Source organism: Brassica napus, chromosome C1 (assembly GCF_020379485.1).
Source record: "Brassica napus cultivar Da-Ae chromosome C1, Da-Ae, whole genome shotgun sequence".
NCBI classification, from domain to species: domain Eukaryota; kingdom Viridiplantae; phylum Streptophyta; class Magnoliopsida; order Brassicales; family Brassicaceae; genus Brassica; species Brassica napus.
The window spans coordinates 11187553-11211416 of record NC_063444.1 but is presented as its reverse complement, the minus strand read 5'-3'; the positions used below and the strand labels follow the sequence as shown (position 1 = coordinate 11211416).

Here is a 23864-nt window from a genome sequence, read left to right as displayed (position 1 = left end):
ATATAAAATAGCTTACAAATGCACTTTGCAACAATTTATTAATTTCCAGGTCTCATAAAGCATCTTTCTTCATCTGCTTTCATATTGGATCCGCTTTCCTTTCTCACAAAAACTACGGTACACCACTTGGAGCTTAAGTAACAACACATAGGAGAGTATAAACATATTGTAACTATAGGTCATTTGTGTGTTTGATAATGTAACCATACTACATTGAATATAGTATAGTCTACTGCCTTCTTTTTCTTTTCACCTCGCATTTCTTTCCCACGCGCATGTGTTTTAAGGGAAAAAATCGTCACTTTCGGACATAATTTGTCACATCAAAAAGATGACACTGTAGAATGAGTATATTCTTCATATCTATGCCTCTTATGAATATTCAGCAAATTGTCCCTTCATAAAATACAATTTTTGAATATATACGACTAAGGTTCGTAAAAATCCATGTCATAGTAATAGATTATTATCCTTTGTTGATGTATAATTATATCAAGATTTCTGTTACAATCACTCTAATTTACAAAACAAATAATGTGAACATGTCTTTGCTTAGGAATCTTCTAATTGTTTTTTTTTTAGTGGCTAGCAGGTTATGGATCTTCTAATTATTGTTTAATGACTAGCAGGTTATAAATTCTCACATCCATACATATTTATAGGCCTGGACGTTCGGGTACCCGTTGGCGTTCGGGTCGGGTTTTTCGGATTTTTCTGGTTCTTTTTTATAACACCTCCTAGGTCCCATTCTAGTAAATTTGCAAGTACAAGTCGGATTCGGATATAACACATCTGGTTCGGATCAGTTTTATATCACATCATAGAACTCATAAAGTAATCATATATCACTCGGATTCTGGTTATATCGGATCGGTTCGGATATACCCGAAATAAAATCTAAAATTTAAAAGTAAAACATAAGAAATATATATTTATTTATATATAATTAAGTATTTAAGGTACTTATTTAAATTTTAAATACTTATTGTTAGATAACATATCAAAATAAATATGAAATTGAATATTTGAAGTATATATTCATGTTTCATATAATTATATTGTATATTATTTTGGACATTCGGATCGGTTTCTTCGGATTTCTTTTCGGATTTTTCGGTTTTTCGGGTTACCCGTTCGGGTTCGGTTAATAACACTTCGGGTTCGGATATGTTTTGTACCACCTTACAAGACCCATTCGGATATTTTTTACATTTCGGATCGGATACGGATCGGGTTTTTCAGTTCGGGTTTCGGGTTACGGATATTATGCCCATGCCTACATATTTAGAGGGAAACCGTATCATATTAATTTTCTTTGGTAAAAAAACTGTTATGGATAAACTTTTGATATTAAGTTTCCAACAGTGCTCTAAATTCAAGAAAACACCTTAAAATTCTATTTTTGAAAGGTATAGTGCCACCGCGATGACAAATAATCGAACATGCCATCTTGGTTGATGGGAATCTTCTAATTGAGCTAAATGTCTTCTAAATTTTCTACCAAAATATATTTAAAAACATTATGTCATAATGTCTGGATTGCCACAATAAAAAAACATTACTTGTGTATATAAAATAGTGTTTACTGTAGCACGTACATGCATATCAAATTTTTTCAGAAAAAAAATAACTACAATTGGCCTATTTGATTCGTTTCAGATTTAATAAACAAAAAATACTCATGACAGCAATTTTTCTCTGTGCACAGTTACATGTCTCCAGCGGTTTGTTCTTGTGTAAAGAAAAAACAACGTTGAATTTTTCTTTCCAGAAGCAATCAAAGTTCTTGCAAAAATGCAGAGTTCTTAATTGCATTAAGCTATAGCAAGAGTACGAGAGATATAGAGAGATGCTGTCCACGGCGGAGGAAGATCCTGAAGGAGGAGGAACAGAGCGAAGAGTCGGAAATGGCGGCGTAACGACCCCCGACGTGCGATGGACGTCGTGGTTGATCCCAACGGTGGTGATTGCCAACGTCGTCGTTTTCATTTCGGTGATGTACGCCAACGACTGCCCTCACAAGAGCCATCGATGTCTCGCAAAGTTCCTCGGACGTTTCTCCTTTGAGTCTTTCAAGAAGAACCCTCTTCTCGGTCCTTCTTCCTCTACGTTAGTGATTCCATCATTTTAATTAGGTTTCATTGTTTCCTTGCGATTCAAGTTATCAAAATTCTAATTTCAGATTTCTATCCACATCTAGTCAACGTCCCAATAAAATTATATTTTTAGATTTTTTTTCATTTTATTTGAGAAAAGGAGCTATGTTATGTCAAATTCAGACACAACATTCTGAGTTAATAGGTTTGGTTCTGAGTTAAACTATTAAAATTTTGCAGATTGGAGAAAATGGGAGCTTTGGCATGGGGTAAAATAGTTCACAAGCGTCAGGGTTGGAGACTATTAACATGTATGTGGTTGCACGCCGGTGTTATCCATTTGCTAACAAACATGTTTTGTGTCGCCTTCATTGGATTCCGTCTAGAGCAGCAGTTTGGTTTTGTTCGAGTTGGGACAATCTATCTTGTGTCAGGCTTCTGCGGGAGCATACTCTCTTGTCTGTTTCTTCAGAATGCCATATCCGTTGGTGCTTCAAGCGCCTTGTTTGGACTCTTGGGAGCAATGTTATCAGAATTATTAATCAATTGGACTACCTATGACAACAAGGTATGCCCACAAACCAACTTCTTTTTGCATTGAGCATAAGAAACTCTTGAGTGCAGTGTGCTGATTACTGATTATTTTTGTAGGGTGTGGCTCTGATAATGCTTTTGGTGATAGTTGGTGTTAACTTAGGATTAGGGACACTTCCTCCTGTTGATAATTTTGCTCACATTGGAGGTTTCTTGGGAGGTTTTCTTCTCGGTTTTCTTCTCTTGATTCATCCACAGTTCGAATGGGAGGAAAACCGAGTTTCTCTTATGCCCGGTTCGATTGTTAAACCGAAGTACAACACTTGTCAATTCGTGCTTTGCATAGCTGCATCCATTGTCTTTGTGGTCGGGTAAGCCTGAGAACTTTCTTAGTCCTTCATGATACTAATTACCACATCGATTTGCTTACTAAACCGGTATTTGGTTTGAATATACCAATGTGCAGGTTTGTTACTGGGTTGGTGTTACTATTCAGAGGAGATAACTTGAACAGATATTGTAACTGGTGCCATAAACTTAGCTACTCTGTTAAATCTCAATGGTCGTGACATATCTCTCTTTTTTTCTTAGTGTTAGATTATTTTATTTCCTTTTGTAATTAAACCGATTCTTTCATTTCTTTCTAAAGCTTTATATATGTCAAACTCAAAAGTTATGATTAAACATGTTCTATTTGCATAATTCACTTAGTCCAAACTACAAAGATAGTTAACAGCAAATGTTCAATATACTGATCTACAACAAAACCGGGTTCAACCGGTTCTCCACTTCTACATTTGATTTATTATCACAACCAGACCAGTCCCTCATATTTTCTTAGTACCGATAACTAATTGGCATCCCTAGACGGTCCAACCGACCTGAACCGGGATAAGCCTTGTTCATGAAACTAGCGTGCAGAGCAGAACCTTTCTGCGGACCTGACTTCGTATCACCACCACAGTATGGCACGTCAACAAATCCAAACCGTTTCGACGAAGACTGCTCGTAAAATAACTGCGGGCGCGACTTTGGGGCACTAACGGACCGGGCCTTGGCCCTAGAGGATTCTGTACAAGCCATGTAGCTTGGATGGTCTGCGTAGCAGCAGCTCTTAGTACAATCGCTCGGTGCAATAGAACTAGCCGTGAAAGCACTGCGTTTGCTTACGGAAGTAGCTGAGTATAGCTGAGGACTGTTCTCTGCTGTGAAAAACTGGTTTACAGTCTCTTCATGTGACGAGGACGGGCTAAAAGGCATTGAGTAAACTGGTCCGGACCGGCCTGAGTTGTCTAGGACGAGGTGGGATGAGTAGAACATGTCCGGTCTGCTGCGTCTTGTGTAAGAACTGTTGTGTTTCCTGTCGATTTCAAGGATCTTTTCTTCTTCGTTCATGGCTGAGAAAACTTCTCTGTGAGCACCAGCGTACGGTCTGTTGTTGTTTGCCTTAGAACCGTTCTTCTGAAAAGTGTAACTCAATCTCTTAGTTGAAGTAGTAGTAGGAGTCACAAATTATGATAAAAGAAATGTAAAATGAATAAAACTAACAAACATGGTAACGAGAAATTAAGCCATTTTGTAACTTATATCATCTAATAAACCAAAAAAAAAATCATACAAATGGGACCATAAGCAACTAATTGAGGGGAAATTTAAAATGTAATACCTTGAAAATATGAGAATGACCGAGTTTAGAGCTGCGAGAAGAGATGGAATGCTCTAGTTTTTCCGGCGTTGGTGGACCCTTAATAGATAAACAGAGTTGTTAAAGAGGAACCTTGAATTAAAAGACTTGTTCTAGGTTAACTAAGAACAAACTTAAGGAGTGGTTTAACCAGGCTTACGGGGTTTTGGAAGTGAGAAGATTTGGTGTTGTTGGATTGAGAAGAAGAGGATTCAGACGTGACAGTAACCCGGGAGGCACGGACACAAGCCTGAGCTCGAACCAAAGCATGCATCCTACGCAGATGGACTGACATTCTCTTTCGTTCGATATGGCCTCTAACTATAGCTTGAAGCCTGACCAATCCCTTGAGTGCCCTTAAGGCTCTCCTTGCCTGATAAAAGTTAAATCAAAAAGCAAAATCACAAAGAGCTAAATCAATTCTAAAAAAGTTAAATGAGTGTTGAGCTCAAGCTCTTATTATGGATAGGACCACAAAAGCATATTGAATTTCAAATACGCATTACTTTTGATAAGTTGGCGCGTAAGGGAGGACAAAAAAAAAAGAACTAGTTGACCCCTGGGAGATTGAACTTTCAAATATTCATTCAGAGGAATTCAAGCAAATTAAATACATGAAATGATGAAGATATTTATACCAGTACATATTACTACTATGTATTGTCACTCTCTCCACAATAGGAAACATGAATCATCTAATAATGAAAGACTTTTAGGTCGATGAGTGTCTGAATTGTCTTACACACACTATTGTCTTAAACACTCCAATAAAAAAAGAAATATAAGATTCGCCCATTAACTATAAAGTTCAATAGGCCTGCATTAAAACATTAATGTACATATATATATAAGCTACGTCTAGCCTATATTGAACGGAATTAATAGACTAATTATAGCAAGCCACCATCACCATGTAATGATGAAGTGGTCCAGAGGAGAAAACATTCACAAACCAATAGAACAAAACTTCAACTACTTCTTATTGGTTGATGTTTGCTGGATCTTCCACTGGCTATTTCTATGAAAAGATTTCATTTAATTTGGTCAGTAATGACTTTCGACTGTAAAATATATATTATTTCCTCACATTTAAACGAAAGCATTCAACTTGTTGAGGGTCGGCAACTCTACAATGTTCGAACCGGAATCAATTTAAACAAATGGTTTAGCTGAAAACAATACCTAACCGGTGAATATAAAAATTAAGGAAAATAGCAAATATATTTTTTGGGTTTCAGGAAAAAAATTAAAAATTACTTTATACTACGAAGGATATTCAAGTGCTCCAATATGAAAACAAAATTAATAAATGGGGAATAAAGAAGGTTAGTGTCTAAACACTCGTCTAGGGGAGAGGGAGCAGCAGAAGGTTTACGACATCGGAAAATGTTATATCGACGTTAATCCCCACGACTTTTTTAAGAAATCTATAACAGTTTTATTTTAATACTCCTATGCAAAAATTAGATATATAAGAAAAAAAATTATGAAACCTACAAAAAAATAGCTATAGTATATTTCTAAATAAAACTTCGGAACAAAGAGTAAAATAAATATTACCAAAACAAATCATAAAAGAGGAAGAAACAAAATTTACCAAATAACCGCGAAATGCGGATTGTATCTTAATCGCCGCAAGATCTTCACAAACGCCGCGGCCACTTCCGTGCCCGTCGAACTTGCTAACATACGCCGGCACGTCCTCGAATCCGTTGCTAAAATTCGCAGTGACGGGACTGCGCATAATCCTTCCGCTCTTGCTCGTAAGCCTGACGACAGCAGCTGCGGCATTAGCGGCGGTGACGGCGGCTTTAGCAACGGCAGCAGTCGCGGCGGCCACCGCAATCGCATGCTTGGCGGAATCATCGTCACCCTCGTCCTCCCACACAGGCTTCTGTTTCCGCCTCCGTGCTTGAGACGACGGAGACGATTGGTGGTACGGAGACGGAGATGACTTGGGGTAGTATGATGACGGTGGAGGCGTAGAGTTCGGTAGCGACGACGGAGGAGGAGGATGCTGATTCGGCGTTGCGGTTCCTTTTTCGCGTTTGGATTTGACGAAGCTCCATCGGCGTTTTGTGTAAGAGCGAGAAGGCGTCTCGAGGGATGGATCCGGATAACCCGGTTCGGTGTTTTTAAGACCGAATAGATTCCTAAACCACCGTGAAGCTTTACCCATAGTGTGGAAACTTTAGTCAGACGAATGAAACGATGGCGTTTCCTCTCGCCGGAGTTTTGCTCAGTTTATAGAGAGAGAGAGAGAGCGCGGAGATGAAGTGAGAGCTTGTTTGAGTTAAGTAGTCGCAGCAGTTGAACAACAGTGTTTTTAACAAGAACCACGCGCCTCACTCGCGCGTGTGAATCACAATCTCTCCATCTCTTTTCCCGGGAAATTTCGTTAATCTCTTTTTATTATTTTATTTAGAGAGCGTTGTGTAAGTTCTTGTATTAACAAGACTTTAGATTCACTTCTGACTCAAAAAAAAAAAGATTCACTTCTGACTTGGTACTAATTGTGAGCTGTGAGCTGTGAGCTTTGAGTCAAAAGAAAAGATTTACTTATTGCTCAAAAAAAAAAATCGCTTCTGCCTTGTGAGCTGTGTTATATAGTTATATATCTATTGATCTACACTTTAACAATAAATACATCTAATGCAAGCCCTCTGTAACCTAATAAATTTTATTTTAGTGAATGTGTTGTTACATTATATTTTTGTCATGTGAATCTGAAAATATCATGGTGACTCCGAAGAACAGAGAGATGACAAAAAGTGTCAATACCTTTTGCTTAGAGATGGACCACACTATAATCCGATACGGACCCATACCCGATGATGATGCACCGTAATCCAATGGCTGATAATAAAACGTTTTTTCCCATCACCATCACGTTTTTATGGTCCCTACTCCGTTTCTCGTCTCTTAACGGGGTCGCGCCGTCCGCTGCACCGTCGTTTTGTGTACATGGCAATCAAAGTTGGATTACAATTCTCATAGTATTCGTTTTTTTGTTTGTTTTCTTTCTCTTTTGTCTATCACGCATTTGAAATGTTTTGTCATCAGATTTATATAGATGTTAGAATTTTGGACTTTATAGGGAACAATAGACTGGTTATTTTTGGCTGCAATACTATTCGTGATAGCTGTATGATTCTACGAACGAAAAACTATATAGATATTCAATTTTTATATATAAGTAAATAAGCATTACGAGATTTGTCCTTAGCACCTAAATCACAATGGACATTAGAAGATATTACGACAAGAGATGGGACTACTTAAACTAGTTGTGTATACTGGATTTTTACTATGTCAGAGATCTTGGATACCATAAATTAAAAAAAAAAAAAAACTAAATACAGACAACTATATAGATTTAATTATATGTCCACCATGTCGGGCTGTTCAATATGGCAAAACCGAACCGTACCGAACCAAACCAAACCGAAATAGATAATATGGTTTGGATTTGGTATATACCATACAAACCGAATGGATATGATTTTTAAAAAACCGTAGGATTTGGATATGGTTCGGTATATAACCGATAAAACTGAATAAACCGAATAAAACCGATAAAAAAATAGAAACATGTAAATATGTATATATTTTATAACAACATATGAAAATCATAAGTTAATTTTTTTGCTAATAACTATTACCATTTTTTTACAGTAATAAAATAGTCCTGATTTGTAAAACACTTGAACTATAATTAAATAACAATTCATCGCAAACATGCTTCTTATGTTCTTAGTCTTCTTTTGATCTTTTTGCTTTAATTTAGCATTGACTAAATTGAAATAAAGATTATAAATTTGATGATAACAATTAGTGGAAATTCTTCACAATTTTTTTTATCTATAAACGAATAGAGTTTCGTGTTTAATAGAAGAAACATGACTTTAATGAACGCTAAATATAAAAGAATATAATAACTTATTTTTTGTGCTTCGTTCTTCTGTTTTATTTTTTATTTTTTATTTTTATTATCAAAATTTTGGGCTTTGATTTTAATTATAGATTTGATTATTTTATTAGATGATAGAAACATTTTTTATTTTTGTTCTTTTATTTAAACTTATAATATTTTTTAATAAATGAATGTGTTGACAACAAGACTCTAAAATTCATATAATATGATCCCAAAATAAAGAATTATGTTTTTTGGTATAAAACCGAATAAACCGAAAACCGACGGTATATAAACCGAACCGAACCGAAGTAAATATGGATTTAGAATGGTAGTTATATTTTACTAACCGAATTACCGAAAAACCAAAAAAACCGAACCGAAACCGAACCGATATCCGGATTGAACACCCCTATCACCATGTTGTATTTCTACGCCAACTAAAAATATTGTGGAATGATATAAATGTATACGAATAGATATTTGTATATTGTAAAAGTTATTATATTGCAAACATCAGATAAGCATCCTGGGCTAGTACTTATTGTACTTAAACGTATCAAACAAACATTTCAAAGAACAGCTTTATATCGTGACAGTCAGACTAATGTCAGAGCTAAATTAATGAACCAAAATGAACTTACTTACGAATTAGGGTGAGCTGTGAATCTTCATTGTATTCCAAATGTACAGCCATAACTAACAAATGAACAAAAACTGTTAAAAACACTGTTAACAAAGATATGTCTTAAAGTACATCATAATGAATCCAATGGTTCACGTGTAACCACTTTGGAGAATCTAACTCGTAGTCGCGAATGGAAATAAGTAATTGGACCGACAATTAAATCCACTGGAATCTTCGGCATTGCCTCATGCAAATGAGAAAGAGACATCACAGAGGCTCAGAGAGATGGAAGAAGAGGCATCAGACCGAAAGGCCGTATTTTGCCACGTGTCATACAAGTACAAAAAGTGGAGCCTACATGAATCTTAGTTGGTCGTAAATAGTGGACTGCGAGTGGACGGTTGTTGTGGACTTTGGTCAACGCTTCTTCGTGTATGAACCCGTCGTACGTGTCTCTCGCAGATGGTCAAATATTCCAGCGGAATTGTTGTTTGTTTCCCCAAATAAATAGTAGCATTTGTTAGCTAAGAGACTAATAAATGTCAAGATTATGTTGTATGATACCAAGTAATAGCTAAGCAGGAAATCTCGATAGGAACTAATCAACGATGATTATGATTTATTAACAAGATTAGGTGCACCTAATAACAAATCATTATGACTGATATGAAGCATCCAAAGTTGTTTTAGTCGTTTTTCCTTCATGTAATGAGATTACAAATGAAAATCCGAAACTCATCTACAAGATCAAAACGTCATTAGAGGTTGAATTCAATCCTTCACGCCATGCAACAACAACGAATTTTTTTTTTCGTCAAAAGAATGCGATAGATCGTGGTTAAGTCGCATACAGCCGGATAAATTTGGAAGGTTCAATCAAATTTTCTGTTTGATTTTTTTTCCAGTTTTCTAAGATTGAAAAAACTATTTTAGTTTCTTAAGTGCGTAAGATTATACATCTAATCTATTAATTTATGGTCTTATTTTTATCTACTAATATAAATTGTCATTAATTATTGGACCTTTTCAAAAGTATTACAATCTAATTACGCACTACTTATATAATTATCATCATATCTACTTAAACTAAACTAACGACATATTAAACTCTAATTCAGTTATCTACTAAATCAACCCTTATTAAATCAGATTGGATATTTATTCTTCAATCTAATCTATTAATCTAAGATCATATTTTTATCTATTAATACAAATTGTCATTAATTATTGGACATTTTCAAAAGTGTTACAATCTAATTACACACTACTTATATGATTATCATCAGATCTACTTAAACTAAACTAACGACATATTAAACTCTAATTCGGTTATCTACTAAACCAACTCTTATTAAATCAGATTGGACATGGTCAATATACGACTTTCGATATATTTATTCTTCAATCTATTCTATTAATCTAAGGTCTTGTTTTTATCAACTAATACAAATTGTCATTAATTATTGGACCTTTTCAAAAGTGTTACATTCTAATTACACACTACTTATATAATTATCATCAGATCTACTTAAACTAAACTAACGATATATTAAACTCTAATTCAGTTATCTACTAAACCAACCTTTATTAAATCAGATTGGACCTATTGGACCTAAAAAATCATATTTAATTTAAATTCCAAATTTCATGACTTTTAAATCCGAATTAATTGAAAAACCAGTAACCAACCGAAATGAATAGGATTTGTAATTATCTCGAATATTAGTTGATACCTAACTTTATTACCCGAACCAAAAACTGAAAAAATCAAATTGCAACCGAACCAAATTTTCTAAGTACCCAAATAGATCCTAAACTTCTAGAACCGAACCGGAACCGAAACCAAGAACCAATTGTCCATAGCTAATCTGAATAATTCTTTATGAAAAATTGACAAAACAATATCCCAGTATATCTAGTAATCAATTAAATACAACTGATTGCAAAAATCATAACAATGATCTAACTAAAGAAACAAACTTTCACCATGATTTCTGTCGCGCATATAGAGTTTTATTTGATATCAGATTAAATATATTATAAATTTAAATTACATATACAATCACTGTATTCCGTTGACGTAGTATTCCGTATAAGATACTGCTAGGGATGTCGACTCGTTATCACTCAATCACATCTACAAGGCAAAGCTGCTATACGACTCGTTATAATATAAAGGTAAAGTAAAGATGATATTTCAATTGAAATGCTACGAAAGTCGAAACACATACAGGGCAAGAGCTTTTTTTTTTTTGAACAATACAGGGCAAGAGCATGTGTTTGTGAACTCAATATTACTACTATGCAACTCGATGTGATTTGTTCTGACTTACCCAGACAAGTAGACACACATCTTCATCCCCAAAAAGAGATTTATTTCTTTCAATAACTTTTCTCTTACGCACATGCATGCACATACACTCGATGATACACTCACACATCTATGTATCCCTTGCTTTAATATATAAATTATGATGAATTTTTTTTTTGATCAAATAAATTATGATGAATATCGCGTCTATTTCAGGATGCTGAATTGAGGAATTACAAAAAAATAGTTTATCTATTTTTGAGAGACACCCTTAGAGCGGCGACTCTTTTTTGACCTAAAGCTACATGAACTCTTCTTCCTTCGATCTCTCTCTTCGGAAGTCTGTTTCTCTCACCGCCACCGGGGATGAACTCGTCTCTTCATACTCTAGCTATTGACGTCTCTTTTGGTGGGTTCCATGGAAGATGTGGACGGATCTGGAGTTCATATAGACTCAATCTCCACATCGTTTATGGTTTTCATGGTTAGGTTTCTCATTTCTCCTCTAGCTTTGGTTCAGAAGTCCGTTTGGATGGTGTCCAAGTTCAGAGTTTGAGTGTATTGCAGATGCGGTTAAAGTAGTTCTGTTTTAGTATTTTGTGAAAATTTAAGTAGCAGATTTGGTTCGTATGGTGGTGTCTCAATGGTCGTTTGCCGTTCGTTTATTATTCTGTGAGTTTTTCCGGAGTAGTTCATCGGTTAAAGCTTCGTGTTGGTTGAGAGTATGTCTGGGCTTATATCTGGGAGTAAGTGGGTGTTGAATGCATCACATCTGTATCCGAAGGTTGTGTGGACCGAGTAGAGTTCCCTCCTGTCGGGTGATGAAGTCATGGGGTTTTGGTTCTGTGGACGTTATCGTTTGGCGGGCGTGAGCAACAGCGATTAGTCGTGGTGCACCGGGTGTAGGAGGTGGATTTTGTCGCTTGGCGGCCTATGTGCAGCAGCGAAAATTCCCGATCATTGGACACTACTTGGATTTAAATTTGCTTATTTAACTTGATAAATCGTTTAGTTTTAAGTTGGCATGTTTGTTTGTTGCCGTAAATTACCCCGGAGTGAGTTCTAGCTGCCGCCTTCATGTGGACTTTTGTGTCTGAGGATTATTCTTTCATCCTCCGGTTTATGTATCAAATCGTATATGTTTCTTTGAAATAAAATGTATTTTTCTCTGAAAAAAAAAAGAATTGAGGAATTACAAATAAAGATTAAAAGAAAAAAGATTTACGTAGTTTTCTAGGCTTCTGGGTGGCTCTTATAGTAGGTGCTGAGAAGCTACAGACGACGCAGTGATGGGAAGCTGTAAGAGAGAATAAAAAGGCAGAAGAGGCAAAGCTACGCATTGTCACTGTTCACTCTTCATCTTCTTCTTCTTCCCTCTCCCCCAGACAACGACTACATTCCAAATCACAAAAAGCCACCAATCTCCAGTTTTCTCTTGTGATTCTACATTTCATCCTTTTGTTATTTAATTTTACATATGTGCCCTTCTCTTCAATACAAATTTTGGTTTACAACTTAACATTAAACCGAACCGAAAAATCATTTTTCTTGCAAACCGATCTATAACACAGAAATTAGAATAAACAGAACCGACATTAAATTTTAAACTATTAAATTTTAAACCAATGAAAAAGAGTCGGACCAAAATAATTTATCAAACTAAACCGGGAAATCTATTATACATCTTTTTGAACTTTTCATAAATCTATTATACATCTTCCAAAACTGCAAAAGATAAACGAAACTGAAGGCCTTTGTGAGCGGTTCTTTTTCAAATAAATGAAAATATATAACTAGTGTGACATAATCCAATGAGAAACTTTGTATAATTAACTAATCAGAACAAGTCCTTTGCAACCATCCTCTAACAATGAACCGTTTACCTTTTCAGTCCTCGTCTTCTACCCGACCCGACCCCGCTAAAAGGAACATGCTCATCATCCGGCTAATTATTTCCTTCAAATGAAGGTCGTCTTACTGGATCACTGTTCCATCAATTTATAACAAAGATCATAATAAGGCCGTCCAGAATAATCTGAAGGAATGTTTAATGATGCAGTAAATATACATAAATAAGCCTTACGTTTGCCAACAATCCTGTATTATGGAAGCAATCCATGAACCCGACAACTCCAACAACCTATTTAAACTTGGTCAGAATCTTTCTGATAATGCTATAAGTCTAATAAGAACAGGATTTGAAAGGTACCTGGATAGAGTTTAGACGGTCCCATGGTATAAAAGTAGTCATTAGCTATTTAGCTCCCATAGGATGACTCCAAAGCTGAACAAATCACACCTGTTACAACAATAGTAATTATATTTGCGTTCGGTTTTCCAAGCTAAATGTGTCACAAGAAAGAGAGTAAGGAAGGGTTAAAATTATAACGACGGATTCTCATTTGAAGGTTCATTACTGAGAACTTCAGGGCATCCACAGATCCACTGCGGTGCACATAGAAATATATAATAATGGTTAGTTACAATAATCTAAGTATGTATTTTTTTTTGTGTGGATTAAACTGAGACGGCTTACTGTTCCTTTGCCCGATTTAGTGCTTAAAAATGTTGCGGTCTTGCACTTTGACAGCCCAAAGTCTCTAACCTACAGAAGGTAAACATTTGTAATTAAAGAGGCTAAACTCATGTTTACAGGACTTTCATGAGTGTGACTTGTGGAGTCAACTGAAGGCGTTTATCTGTAGTACCTTGACATATCAGTTTCTGTCGACTAGAAGATTGGAAAATTTCAAGTCTATGTATTATTGGTGGATTTCTGCGGTGTAAGTAATTCATTCCCCTAGCCTGCAACAACAATGGAACCTATAATCGATTTATGAAATGAGTTTAGCTTATAACACGAGACATGAGTATATAAGTGGGTTCAGCTCATAACACGAGACATTAATTGTCCTACAAAATGCCAATGAGAAGACTAAAGTCTTCATTAAGTTTACAGACAAAAGACATAAATTCTGAGCCATACTCTTCAAAAGTTGTGGAGGCAACAGCCGGAACATTTTCATTTCTGCTCCTAGAAGTCTGATTTTCTTAGACGCCTTCTCGGGTTAGCAGACAACAACGTAGCAAACAATTATTCATCTTACACACTAATCCAACAACAACAAAAGGAAACTAAAAACCTATGTGGTTCATAATGTGAAATTTACAGGTTTGAATCAGTTAATGAAATCTGTGGGATAACTGGAACTTGTGGTCCCTGCGTCAATATGAGGCCTCCGAAGGTGCCATTGGTGCTTTCTCAACTTTGATTCATGTCTATTACCATGTTCATGTTGCTGATGCTCACTTACTCAACGGGTGCATCCCATTAAAGAGTGTTGCATTGCTTTGATACAGTAAAAACACCAGAAAGCTCTCCGCCTTCATACACATGACTCTTAGTCACCAGCGCCATGAAGAGCACACATGTTTTCTTCTAATTCAAATGAATGGAATGGAATTTTATGAGCTCTTGATTTAAACCAAAACATCTACAACCGCACCAAGAATACACATGAATATTAAACCATGCATGTGTATCAGGCCTTACCAGAATGTAATTTCTCCAGACCCAGCTGGATGTCACATGAATCGTGTGTCCCATTGAATCGATAATAGAGTAGAGGCCAAAACGGTAACATTAATTTGACTGAATTGGTGGGCGAAGTGGTGGTAGCATTGACTGAATGAACATCAGTATGTTTTAGTGTCTAAACAATTTATTACAATCTCTTTTTCGAAGAATTCTCCAGTGTTGGCCTTAAATTTTTTTTTTTTTAACTTTACATATTACATTTAAGTTCTCGAAATTATTACTGATTAACTATAATTACTAAACTTTGAAAAACTAATAAACATACTATTTAAAAGATATTAAAATAAAATATTTTCTTATTAAAATATAATAATATATAGTCAAATATAACTGTAAATATTATAAAAATTGGTAATAAAATATTTTAATCACAATATTGTAAAGAAAATATAACGATATATACTAAAATATGATATATATATATATATATATAAAGTTTTTCATGTATTTGTGAGACATAATTGTGGGGATCAAAGTGAAAGTAAATACTCCATCCGTTTCATTTTAATTGTCGTTCTAGGTTTATGCACACAGATTAAGAAAACATATGATTTTGTGTATTTCCAAAATAAAAACACAATTATCTATACCCCTAACCATATTTCAATCAATAGAAAAATAAAGTGGAAAATCTTATTAATAAATTTTACATTAAAATTTTAAAACGACACTTATTTTGAAATGAAATTTTTTCCCTACAATGACAATTAAATCGAAACGGAAAGAGTAGTATTTTGGGGATTAACAATGCCTCAATAAATTTTAGGGTGTACGATTTGCATCCTTTAAAATTAAGGGAATAAAAGGCTGTTGTAATACAAAACCCCTTAAAAATAAAGGATAAGAAGCTGTTGGAAATGCTCATGCAGAACAATCTTCTTATATAATAAATGAGACTTTAGTTTCTCCTTATCCTTATGAAGCCACATCATCAATGAAGGATGGACATTTTCTGCGGCGTGGCGACTTCTTAAAAAAAATTTCGGCAAGTTATGTTTTCTATTCGTGTGTTTATGGGCCCATTTTCTGTTTTCTTATATATTCCTACGGGCCTTGCGAATATTTGAACAAGACCCATTAAGTTTTAGGGTTTCCTCATGAGTCTTCCACCTTTCGCTGCAGCAGCGGCGCGCCTCTTTGGATCTCCGTCAACGACAGTGTAACGGCTGACGTTTGCATATTCATCTGTCGTATTAAATTAAGCATTTACGTCCGCCCCACTCCTATCACTTTCTTAGGCATTAAATGTCATCCTCACAGTCAAAGGTAACCGATAAAACGTACTAATATAAATTTGGTCAAAAAAAATGCGATAGATCTCCTTACCCCCAACGCATTCAGATAAGCTTTACTCTGTCAACGGCGAGCTTTATCAATGGCGAATTCGTACATTCTTCTTGCTGACTTGAAAGCTGAACTTCGTTACTGTGGATGTCAGGCCACTGAGGTTCTAGGAGGCAAGAAACTCAATAAAGGCTCTATGTGACTAAAAAAGGTAACGAAGGAGAACCACCTCTTTCTCTTACTGAAGCTTCATACAAAACTGACGACTCCAATTGTAAAACTATTCACTGTCTTCTCAGTGATAGCTCTGTTCTCAGTTAAGGCTCTGTTTTCTCCATTTCTGGTTTTGACGTGGCACGGAGCAACAACAATTTCCGATTGTCTGACGCCCTGCCAATCGTCCAATGAAGAAACCACAAGGAGAAACAGCCTCTCACGATGCCGACGACCAACTCCAGACACCGGACAGGGTAAAAAAGAAAAAAAAAAAAAAAAGCTTGAGGTGCTCTCTCTCTCTCTCTCTCTAAGGGCTGAAAGATTGCCTATCTATCTATGAACTATAGTTATCTCTTCTACATTTATTTATTTTTGAGAATCTTTTTGCGTATGGGTTTGACTGCTTAAGCTGAACAACTTTTATTAGTGAACATGTTCCCCTTTTAGAGCTAACTTCATTCATGATAAGTTAAAAACTAAACAAGATCTAAATTGTCTGCTAGATGATGAATGGACAATTAGTCACAGGGCGTGTTCATCTTTGGTGACAAGGTGTACAACAATCTTTCTCCAATATTTCTGTCTATGATCTATGTTTATTTCTTCTATCAATTTTTTTCTTTCAGTTTTGGCAATCATTGTTTGTAGGGTCTGATTAGAGAACTCAGCTTCAGCTTGGTAACTCAGGAAATTAAAGTTGTGTGTTGTCATTATACTACATCTTTGGAATTCTGTTCATTGGCGTAATTTTCTCTTACTCGGTAAGATTTTAATTGCGCTTTAGCCTTTTTCTTACCAATTTTCGAGATTCGTTAGAGTTATCTAAATTTTACTGCTTTTCTTTATCAGTACCTCTTCCTAGCTTTTTGCAAGTTGTGACTCTATTCTTCATTCCAGAATTCCCTAGATTGCTGGAATGTTTATAGCTTAGTGGACCCTTTTACAATTTATCTTTTTAAAAACATGCAAGGTGATGATATCACGGTATGTAGGAAAAATGGGGGACAAGAAAATGAATGTACGGCTTCATTGCAGGCTCTCCGTGTAGATAATGTTGAAGTCTCTGAATAAGCCAACAATATCAAAGTATGACCTACTACCCAGTGTTGTACCCGAAGCTCTTTATTAGTCTTCACAAGCCATTTTAGATGACTTCTCTCGAATGCCCCACCACTTGAGAAACGTCAAGTGATCCTCATGTTCATGTTTATTAGTCTCAATTTTATTTTTAATGACCTTAAGGTGGATATTTTCTAGCTATGAAAACGTTCATGTTCTTTTGGTTTGGTAACGGATTCGTCTAAAACCGATACCAACTGAGCAGATTCGCTTCTGTAACCACGACCAGCTTATGGCATTGGCAAATACCACAACAGCTACCTCGTTTTGTTCTAATCCTCTACATGTAACTCTTGCTTACGATTCTAACTGCTATATTTACACAACTATACTTTTAAAATTGTCAGACATCCAAGGTGAGCTCAGTGCAACCATATTTCCCTACGTCCTGCCAGTACGTATAAATATTGTGCAAAATGTTGTTAAAGACAATCTTCTTATTTTAATAAAATTTCGATATGGGTGCTTGCTTAATTTTAGTAGACCAACCATTTTCCTTCGTATAAAGGTGCTTACGTATAAATATTCTGCAAAATGTTGTTAAAGACATTCTTCTCATTTTAGCAAGGTTTCGATAAGGGTGCTTATTTAATTTTATGCTTAATCAACGTTTTCAAGAAAATGTTCCGTATAACTTTCGAACCATGACAATCAGCGGATTTGTTGTCATAGATATTACTAAAACTTCATACTCAATATGTATTTGTTCTTCAGTTTTTATAACTGAACAAACTTGCATTTGTTTTTTCAATCAATCATTCGGGCAAAACTTTAGACATCACAGTTGAAGTTCAGAAAATAATAAATTTTGCCTACTAAAAGTATAAAGTATTTTTTCAAAATCTTCAATATATATATATATTCCCCTCGGTTTAAAATACTTTCTTAATACATTTCAAGATTAAAACTATACAATATAAAATAACTATAGTTTCTTCATAGTCAACTGACATCTTAGAGAATATCTTTTACTTAACATCTAATTATTTTTGCCAAATGTTTATCTAAAATAGTCCGGCGGTCAGTAATACATCATTGGTAATTTAAAATGATTAGCATGAATAGCATGTTATTAATTTATAATTTTAATGGAACCATATATCTACATATAAGTTTTTTAAAAATGTATTATCTTATCGGTTTGTGTTATATTTTGAACCGGTCCAACTTGAGATCGTAAAAATTATTAATTTATAGGGTTTGTTAATTTTTTGAATATTAATTTATAAAGTTTCTACTGTATACGAAACCACTACGCAGATTTAAGTTTGCTCAAAAACTATACATCCAAAAAATTAACAACAACAAACAACACAAATATAAAACCACAATTTAGCATTTCAGATTTATTCTCCTGATAAAAAATATACAACCATCAGTGTCACAAGAGAAAAAAAAACAAGAATTGGAAATTGGAATCTCCAACCATAACTTATTTGAAACAAACTAAACTTTACTTTCATTTTATATTTAACAATTAACATTTATTCAAAATTTCATTTTAAAGTTTATAAATTTTGGTTGCCTATTTAATTAAAATATACTTAATTAGAAAATCTTCTTTCATTATATAAGTAGAGGTTGGTTGATTTAAAATACTTTGGTTGATTTAAAATACTAATTGATTTATTTAGAGACATGAGAGGATAAATGTTTATACTTATAAAATATAATACTTTCTTCACAATGCACCACTTCAACACCTGAATAAAGAGAGAGCGCTAAACAGCACATTCTAAAATATTACAGAAATTTCTATATTTTCCGTTTTGTTAATATTTGATTAAATATATTTAAATAATATAAATACTACATTTTAAATCTTACCAAATTTAAAATAGCGATATTTTAATATAACAAATGTTTATAATATAACACAAAATACAGAAAATTAAAAATTATTTACGCTATTCCTCTTTGACCTAAGCAACTTCAAAACAAAATAATACACTACGGTCGCTAACAACTATCAAATGGATCGAAAAATTATCATTCTCTTTCAATATATTTTCATCTTCATATATTTGAAAATATTTTATTTACTAATACCATAAAATTAATTTAAATTTATTTCAAAATAAAACATACGAACCCGGCGCGCAGCGCCGGAAAACCACTAGTAATGAATATATTTGGATTACGAAATGAAGTTTTCACAAAGTTTTCAGATCTGTGGAAACATAAAAAATAAACGAATGTTTTGCAAGTCAATCAATACGAACAATAGTTAGAACTACTTTCGCTACTACGTTAAGAATCTTTTAACTAGGCCTGGGCGTTCGGTTTTCGGTCCGATTCTTTCGGTTTTCAGTTTTTCGGTTATAGAGATGTAGGAACCATTCGGTTATCTATGAAATTCGGTTCGGGTCTGGTTCGGTTATTTTCGGTTTCGGGTCGGTTCAGATAACAATTATAAGAACCGACTAATATCCGATAAATTTGTGGTTTCAATTCAGTTACGGTTCGGTTCCAATTTTTTTTGGTTAATTTTGGATGATTCGGGGTAAAAAACAATTTATTGGGGATTTTTTGGATATAAATAGGGTAATTTGGATAAATTTTAATATTTTGGATAAAAATTGTTCGGGTAATTCGGTTCTTTAGGATAATTTTGATAATTTAAAATATTCTAGATAAAAAAATATTTGAGTTTTTCAATTTTTTTGGATAATTCGGTATATAAGTAGTAAGTTTTGAATATTTAGTATTTTTAATACTAAATATAATTAATATTTTTAGGTATATAAATTTTATTTCGGATATTCGGTTCTCGGTTCGGTTTGGTTTTTCGGTTATAGAAATATAGGAACGTTCGGTTATTTTTGAACTTTTGTTCGGTTTCGGATTCGGTTTTTCGTTTCGGTTCCAGTTCGGTTTTCGGTTTTGGGTTTTTATGCCCATGCCTACTTTTAACTATTAACATGTATGCAGGATCTAGATGAGTTGTCTCATAATGTTGAAAGTTAACCTACATTTGGAGTAAGAATATATAAATGTTAATAACCACAAATGTGAAGCATAATAACCTTTTTTATAAATCATGTATTTTCCTCATTTGCAGTAATTTTCGACTTTACAAGATTGTGAAGCCTAACTTACAGGCTGATAAACTTTCATAAATAGATGTATACGAATTTTCATTGGAGACGTCGTCTAGTTGGTTATAACGAGCATGCTTATGCAATCAAACAGATTAATCACTTCTTCATCAATCTTATCAAATACACAGATTCATAAAAACAGATACTGCCATATCCTAGGCATGCTTATGGCAATGAGGAAAGTTCATCGACTATAAGTCTAAATATCTAGATAAGGTCGGTTTAACGAGCAAAACAATGAGCATTTCTCTTTTAAAAAATTTCTTATTATCTAATAAGGTTGATGAAAATATACAAATTTGTTTGTTTTATTGAGCTTGAGACCGGCTATAAAAGGAAACTTTTCCGATGTTTTTTTTTAACGCTGATTTATTAAGATCTTACAATTATGATATGAGAAAGATTACATTGACGATTCGACAACCGACAATACTACCTGCCTTATGAAGACCTACGCTTAACTGCATCACTTGAGCCGTCCTATGAAGATTCACGCTTGACCAGATTTACTTGCACCATGTTGAAGATCTCTTGTAAGCCTTTCTTCGTAGTCTGCATAATTGTTTAATAAATTTCTTTCTCCGGGACTTAAAACCTGGATTTCCTGTAATCGGCAATAAATTGCATAGTCTGGGATTCGAACCCCAGACCTGGGTGTACAAGCCTTTAAACCTTAACCAGTAGGCTACGGTGCTTCCACAACTTTTTCGATGTAAAGAGTCCAAATATTTATCATCTTCGAATCAAAAGAGCAGTTTATATTCGTCGCTCTTGTAACATATATGCATGTTATTTTAACTCTATACTAGAGCTTTATCCGCGCACCCGCACGGATACTCGTTTTCTCTTTGCTGAAAAAAAATTATCTTATATAAATGGTAATATACATTTTTAAATTTATATATATTAAATAATTATTTAATACATTTCTAAACACAATCATTTTATAATTTATAATGAATAATTTTATTTTATTTTTTGATCCGTCAACTGTTAAAACCATATTTTTAAAATATAGCCTGTGTGTTCGTGCAAATGTATTTTTTATGGATCAAAATTTTAATGTAAAATAAAATGGTTATCTATTTTTATATTTGATTTATACAATCAAATAATTTAATATATTATTTACAATTTTGTGGTTTATATTATGTATTTTTATAACACTTTTATGTTTTTTAGACATAGTTAATATATCAAAATAAAAAATAACCATCCCATAATAATAAAATCTCGTTACATTTTTGCCATTGATTAAGTATAATTTATTGTTTAACTAGATTATAGGAAATATTTTTTAAATAAGTAAACATAATTTGTTATACTTTATTTTAGGAAAATGCATTAAGTAAACTATTAAAGACAAAAATACTAAAAAGTAGGTAAATTTATTATTTCAGTAACATATGATTATAAATAATTTGAAAAATTAAGGATTAATTTATATTTATACTTCTATTTTAATAATATAGATACCTCATAGTATTTTGATTAATGTGCACATCAACTTACCAAATTAGCATAAATAAATAATATTCAATGCTAGGAATGAAGATCTCGGAACTTTGGGAATTAAAAAGATATTATTCACTTTTTGTGACAGCTTAAAAGTTAAATCTGAGGGGTTTTATGCACTTTTATTCGAAACACAAGAGTGGCTACTTCAATTGTTTTTTTTTATAGAAAAATGATTCTGACTACGTGAAATATTAGCCTTCACATAGTTAACCATGCAAACTAAACTAATGTATACCTAACTACACAAAGTATATGTTATACATGACAACATCCCTCAACTTGAAGATGTTATGTGGTTAACATCACGAGTTTAGTTTCATTCATCCAAAAACTGATGTTTATATTATAGACCGTTTAAATAACTGGTTTCATCAACTAAAACATGACCGACCTGGCCGTAATTTAACTAAAATTAGATTTCAACCAAAATTTTAAAAAGCTTAAGAATATTTGTAACAAAATCTTATTTACAAAATCAATATGTTTTAACATTTTTTTGATAAGTAGTATTTTATATTTTAGTGTATTTGAAAACATATAATTAAATTATTTTTATTTATATTAAATATGAAAGTTATATAAGATATTATGCAATTTTATTTTTTAATAATTTTAATATGTTTTCTTATGAATTCTTAATAAAATTTATGTAATTCATTTGATTAATTGTGTGATATATACTTATTTGATAAAGTTTTAATTATAAAATTTATTTGACGTCAATTTATTAACTTTCACATTTTATTTGCTTAAAACTTATTTGATGTCAACTTAAACCAAACATAATCTCGCATATATAATTATTAATTATATACTTTTAAGAATAAAAATAATCTAAGAGTAAGAATCTAATATGAAAGTTTTACTAAGTTTAAATGAATGCAATTTTTGTTTACAAAATGTATAAATAATATAATTCATTAATTTATACTAAACAAATAAAATGTTAGAGTCAGTAAACTGACATCAAATAAGTTTTATAAAAAAAAATTGATCAAATAAGTATATATCACATAATTAATCAAATGAATTACAGAAATTCTATTAAAAGTTAATAACAAAACATATTAAATAGTTAAAAAAACAAAATTAAATAATATCTTATGTAACTTTCATATTTAAATTAAGAAAATAATATAGTTTTCAAATACACTAAAATAAAAATGTTAAAACACTACTTACCAAAATTTATAAAACATATTGATTTTGTAAACTAGATTTTATTAAAAAATTCTTACGCTTTTAAAAACGCGGATCAAAATCTAATTTTATTTAAATTACTGTCAGGTACATCATATCTTAATTGATAAAACGAGAGATTTAAATGGTCTTTGACATTCACATCACTTTTTGGATAAATGAAATTAAACTCGTGATGTTAATTACATAGCATCATTAAGTTGAGGGATGTTGTCATGCATAATATATACTTCGTGTAGCTAAGTATACATTAATTTAGTTTGCATGGTTACCCATGTGATGGCCAATACTTCATGTAGTCAGCAATCATTTTTCCTTTTTTTATCTATCACTGTAGATGTCTCTAGAATTTAAATTGATTAGTATAACAATCAAGATCCCAAAGAATGAAGGGAAATATTAGTATGTATAACTATCAAAAAAAGTATAATTCAACTAATAACCATATGAACTCTATGGTTAGAATATACAGTACACTTTTATATAATATTACAATATCTACCCTAAAACAATTTCAGCTTTTGATACTTTTCTTTTTTCTTTTTTTACCCCTCTCATTTTATTTGATCTATATTTTATTTATCAATACAATTTAACAAAATAATAATATTATACTAAATCATACATTTTTCTACATATAATTTATTTGAAATTTTCTCAAA

At 33.1% G+C, this 23864-nt stretch overlaps 2 protein-coding genes and 1 long non-coding RNA gene across 4 annotated transcripts; 2 read left to right on the top strand and 1 right to left on the bottom strand.

Moving 5' to 3' along the window:
* The first annotated feature begins 1152 nt into the window (after positions 1 to 1152).
* Positions 1153 to 3215, top strand: LOC106371645 (RHOMBOID-like protein 7). Its single transcript, XM_013811727.3, has 4 exons — positions 1153 to 2109; positions 2337 to 2664; positions 2748 to 3001; positions 3097 to 3215. Exons 1-4 carry the CDS (start codon positions 1850 to 1852, stop codon positions 3197 to 3199), a joined length of 945 nt encoding a protein of 314 aa, XP_013667181.1. The 5' UTR covers positions 1153 to 1849; the 3' UTR covers positions 3200 to 3215.
* A 91-nt stretch (positions 3216 to 3306) lies between these two features.
* LOC106377501 (protein IQ-DOMAIN 22-like) lies at positions 3307 to 6592 on the bottom strand. The gene is made up of 4 exons (XM_048745667.1): positions 5912 to 6592; positions 4475 to 4687; positions 4297 to 4374; positions 3307 to 4091 (listed from the first exon to the last, which is right to left on the bottom strand). Exons 1-4 carry the CDS (start codon positions 6491 to 6493, stop codon positions 3468 to 3470), a joined length of 1497 nt encoding a protein of 498 aa, XP_048601624.1. The 5' UTR covers positions 6494 to 6592; the 3' UTR covers positions 3307 to 3467.
* Positions 6593 to 15117: 8525 nt separating this feature from the next.
* Positions 15118 to 17659, top strand: LOC106377587. Of its 2 annotated transcripts, none has more exons than XR_002660790.2 (5): positions 15118 to 16030; positions 16106 to 16259; positions 16348 to 16550; positions 16768 to 17025; positions 17257 to 17659. It is a non-coding gene; the product is annotated as an uncharacterized LOC106377587 (long non-coding RNA). The 2 variants fall into 2 exon arrangements; XR_001275838.3 differs by having other exon boundaries at positions 17235 to 17659.
* The last annotated feature ends 6205 nt before the right edge of the window (positions 17660 to 23864 follow it).

Bases quoted from the DNA above. Each gene is read 5' to 3' on its own strand.
- LOC106371645 (XM_013811727.3), top strand. From the start codon at position 1,850: ATGCTGTCCACGGCGGAGGAAGATCCTGAAGGAGGAGGAACAGAGCGA. The intron at 2,665-2,747 runs GTATGCCCACAA...TTATTTTTGTAG, and splicing joins GGACTACCTATGACAACAAG to GGTGTGGCTCTGATAATGCT. The intron at 3,002-3,096 runs GTAAGCCTGAGA...ACCAATGTGCAG, and splicing joins TCCATTGTCTTTGTGGTCGG to GTTTGTTACTGGGTTGGTGT.
- LOC106377501 (XM_048745667.1), bottom strand. From the start codon at position 6,493: ATGGGTAAAGCTTCACGGTGGTTTAGGAATCTATTCGGTCTTAAAAAC. The intron at 4,688-5,911 runs GTAAATTTTGTT...AACTTTTATCAG, and splicing joins CCGCATTTCGCGGTTATTTG to GCAAGGAGAGCCTTAAGGGC. The intron at 4,092-4,296 runs GTATTACATTTT...TACACTTTTCAG, and splicing joins GTCATTCTCATATTTTCAAG to AAGAACGGTTCTAAGGCAAA.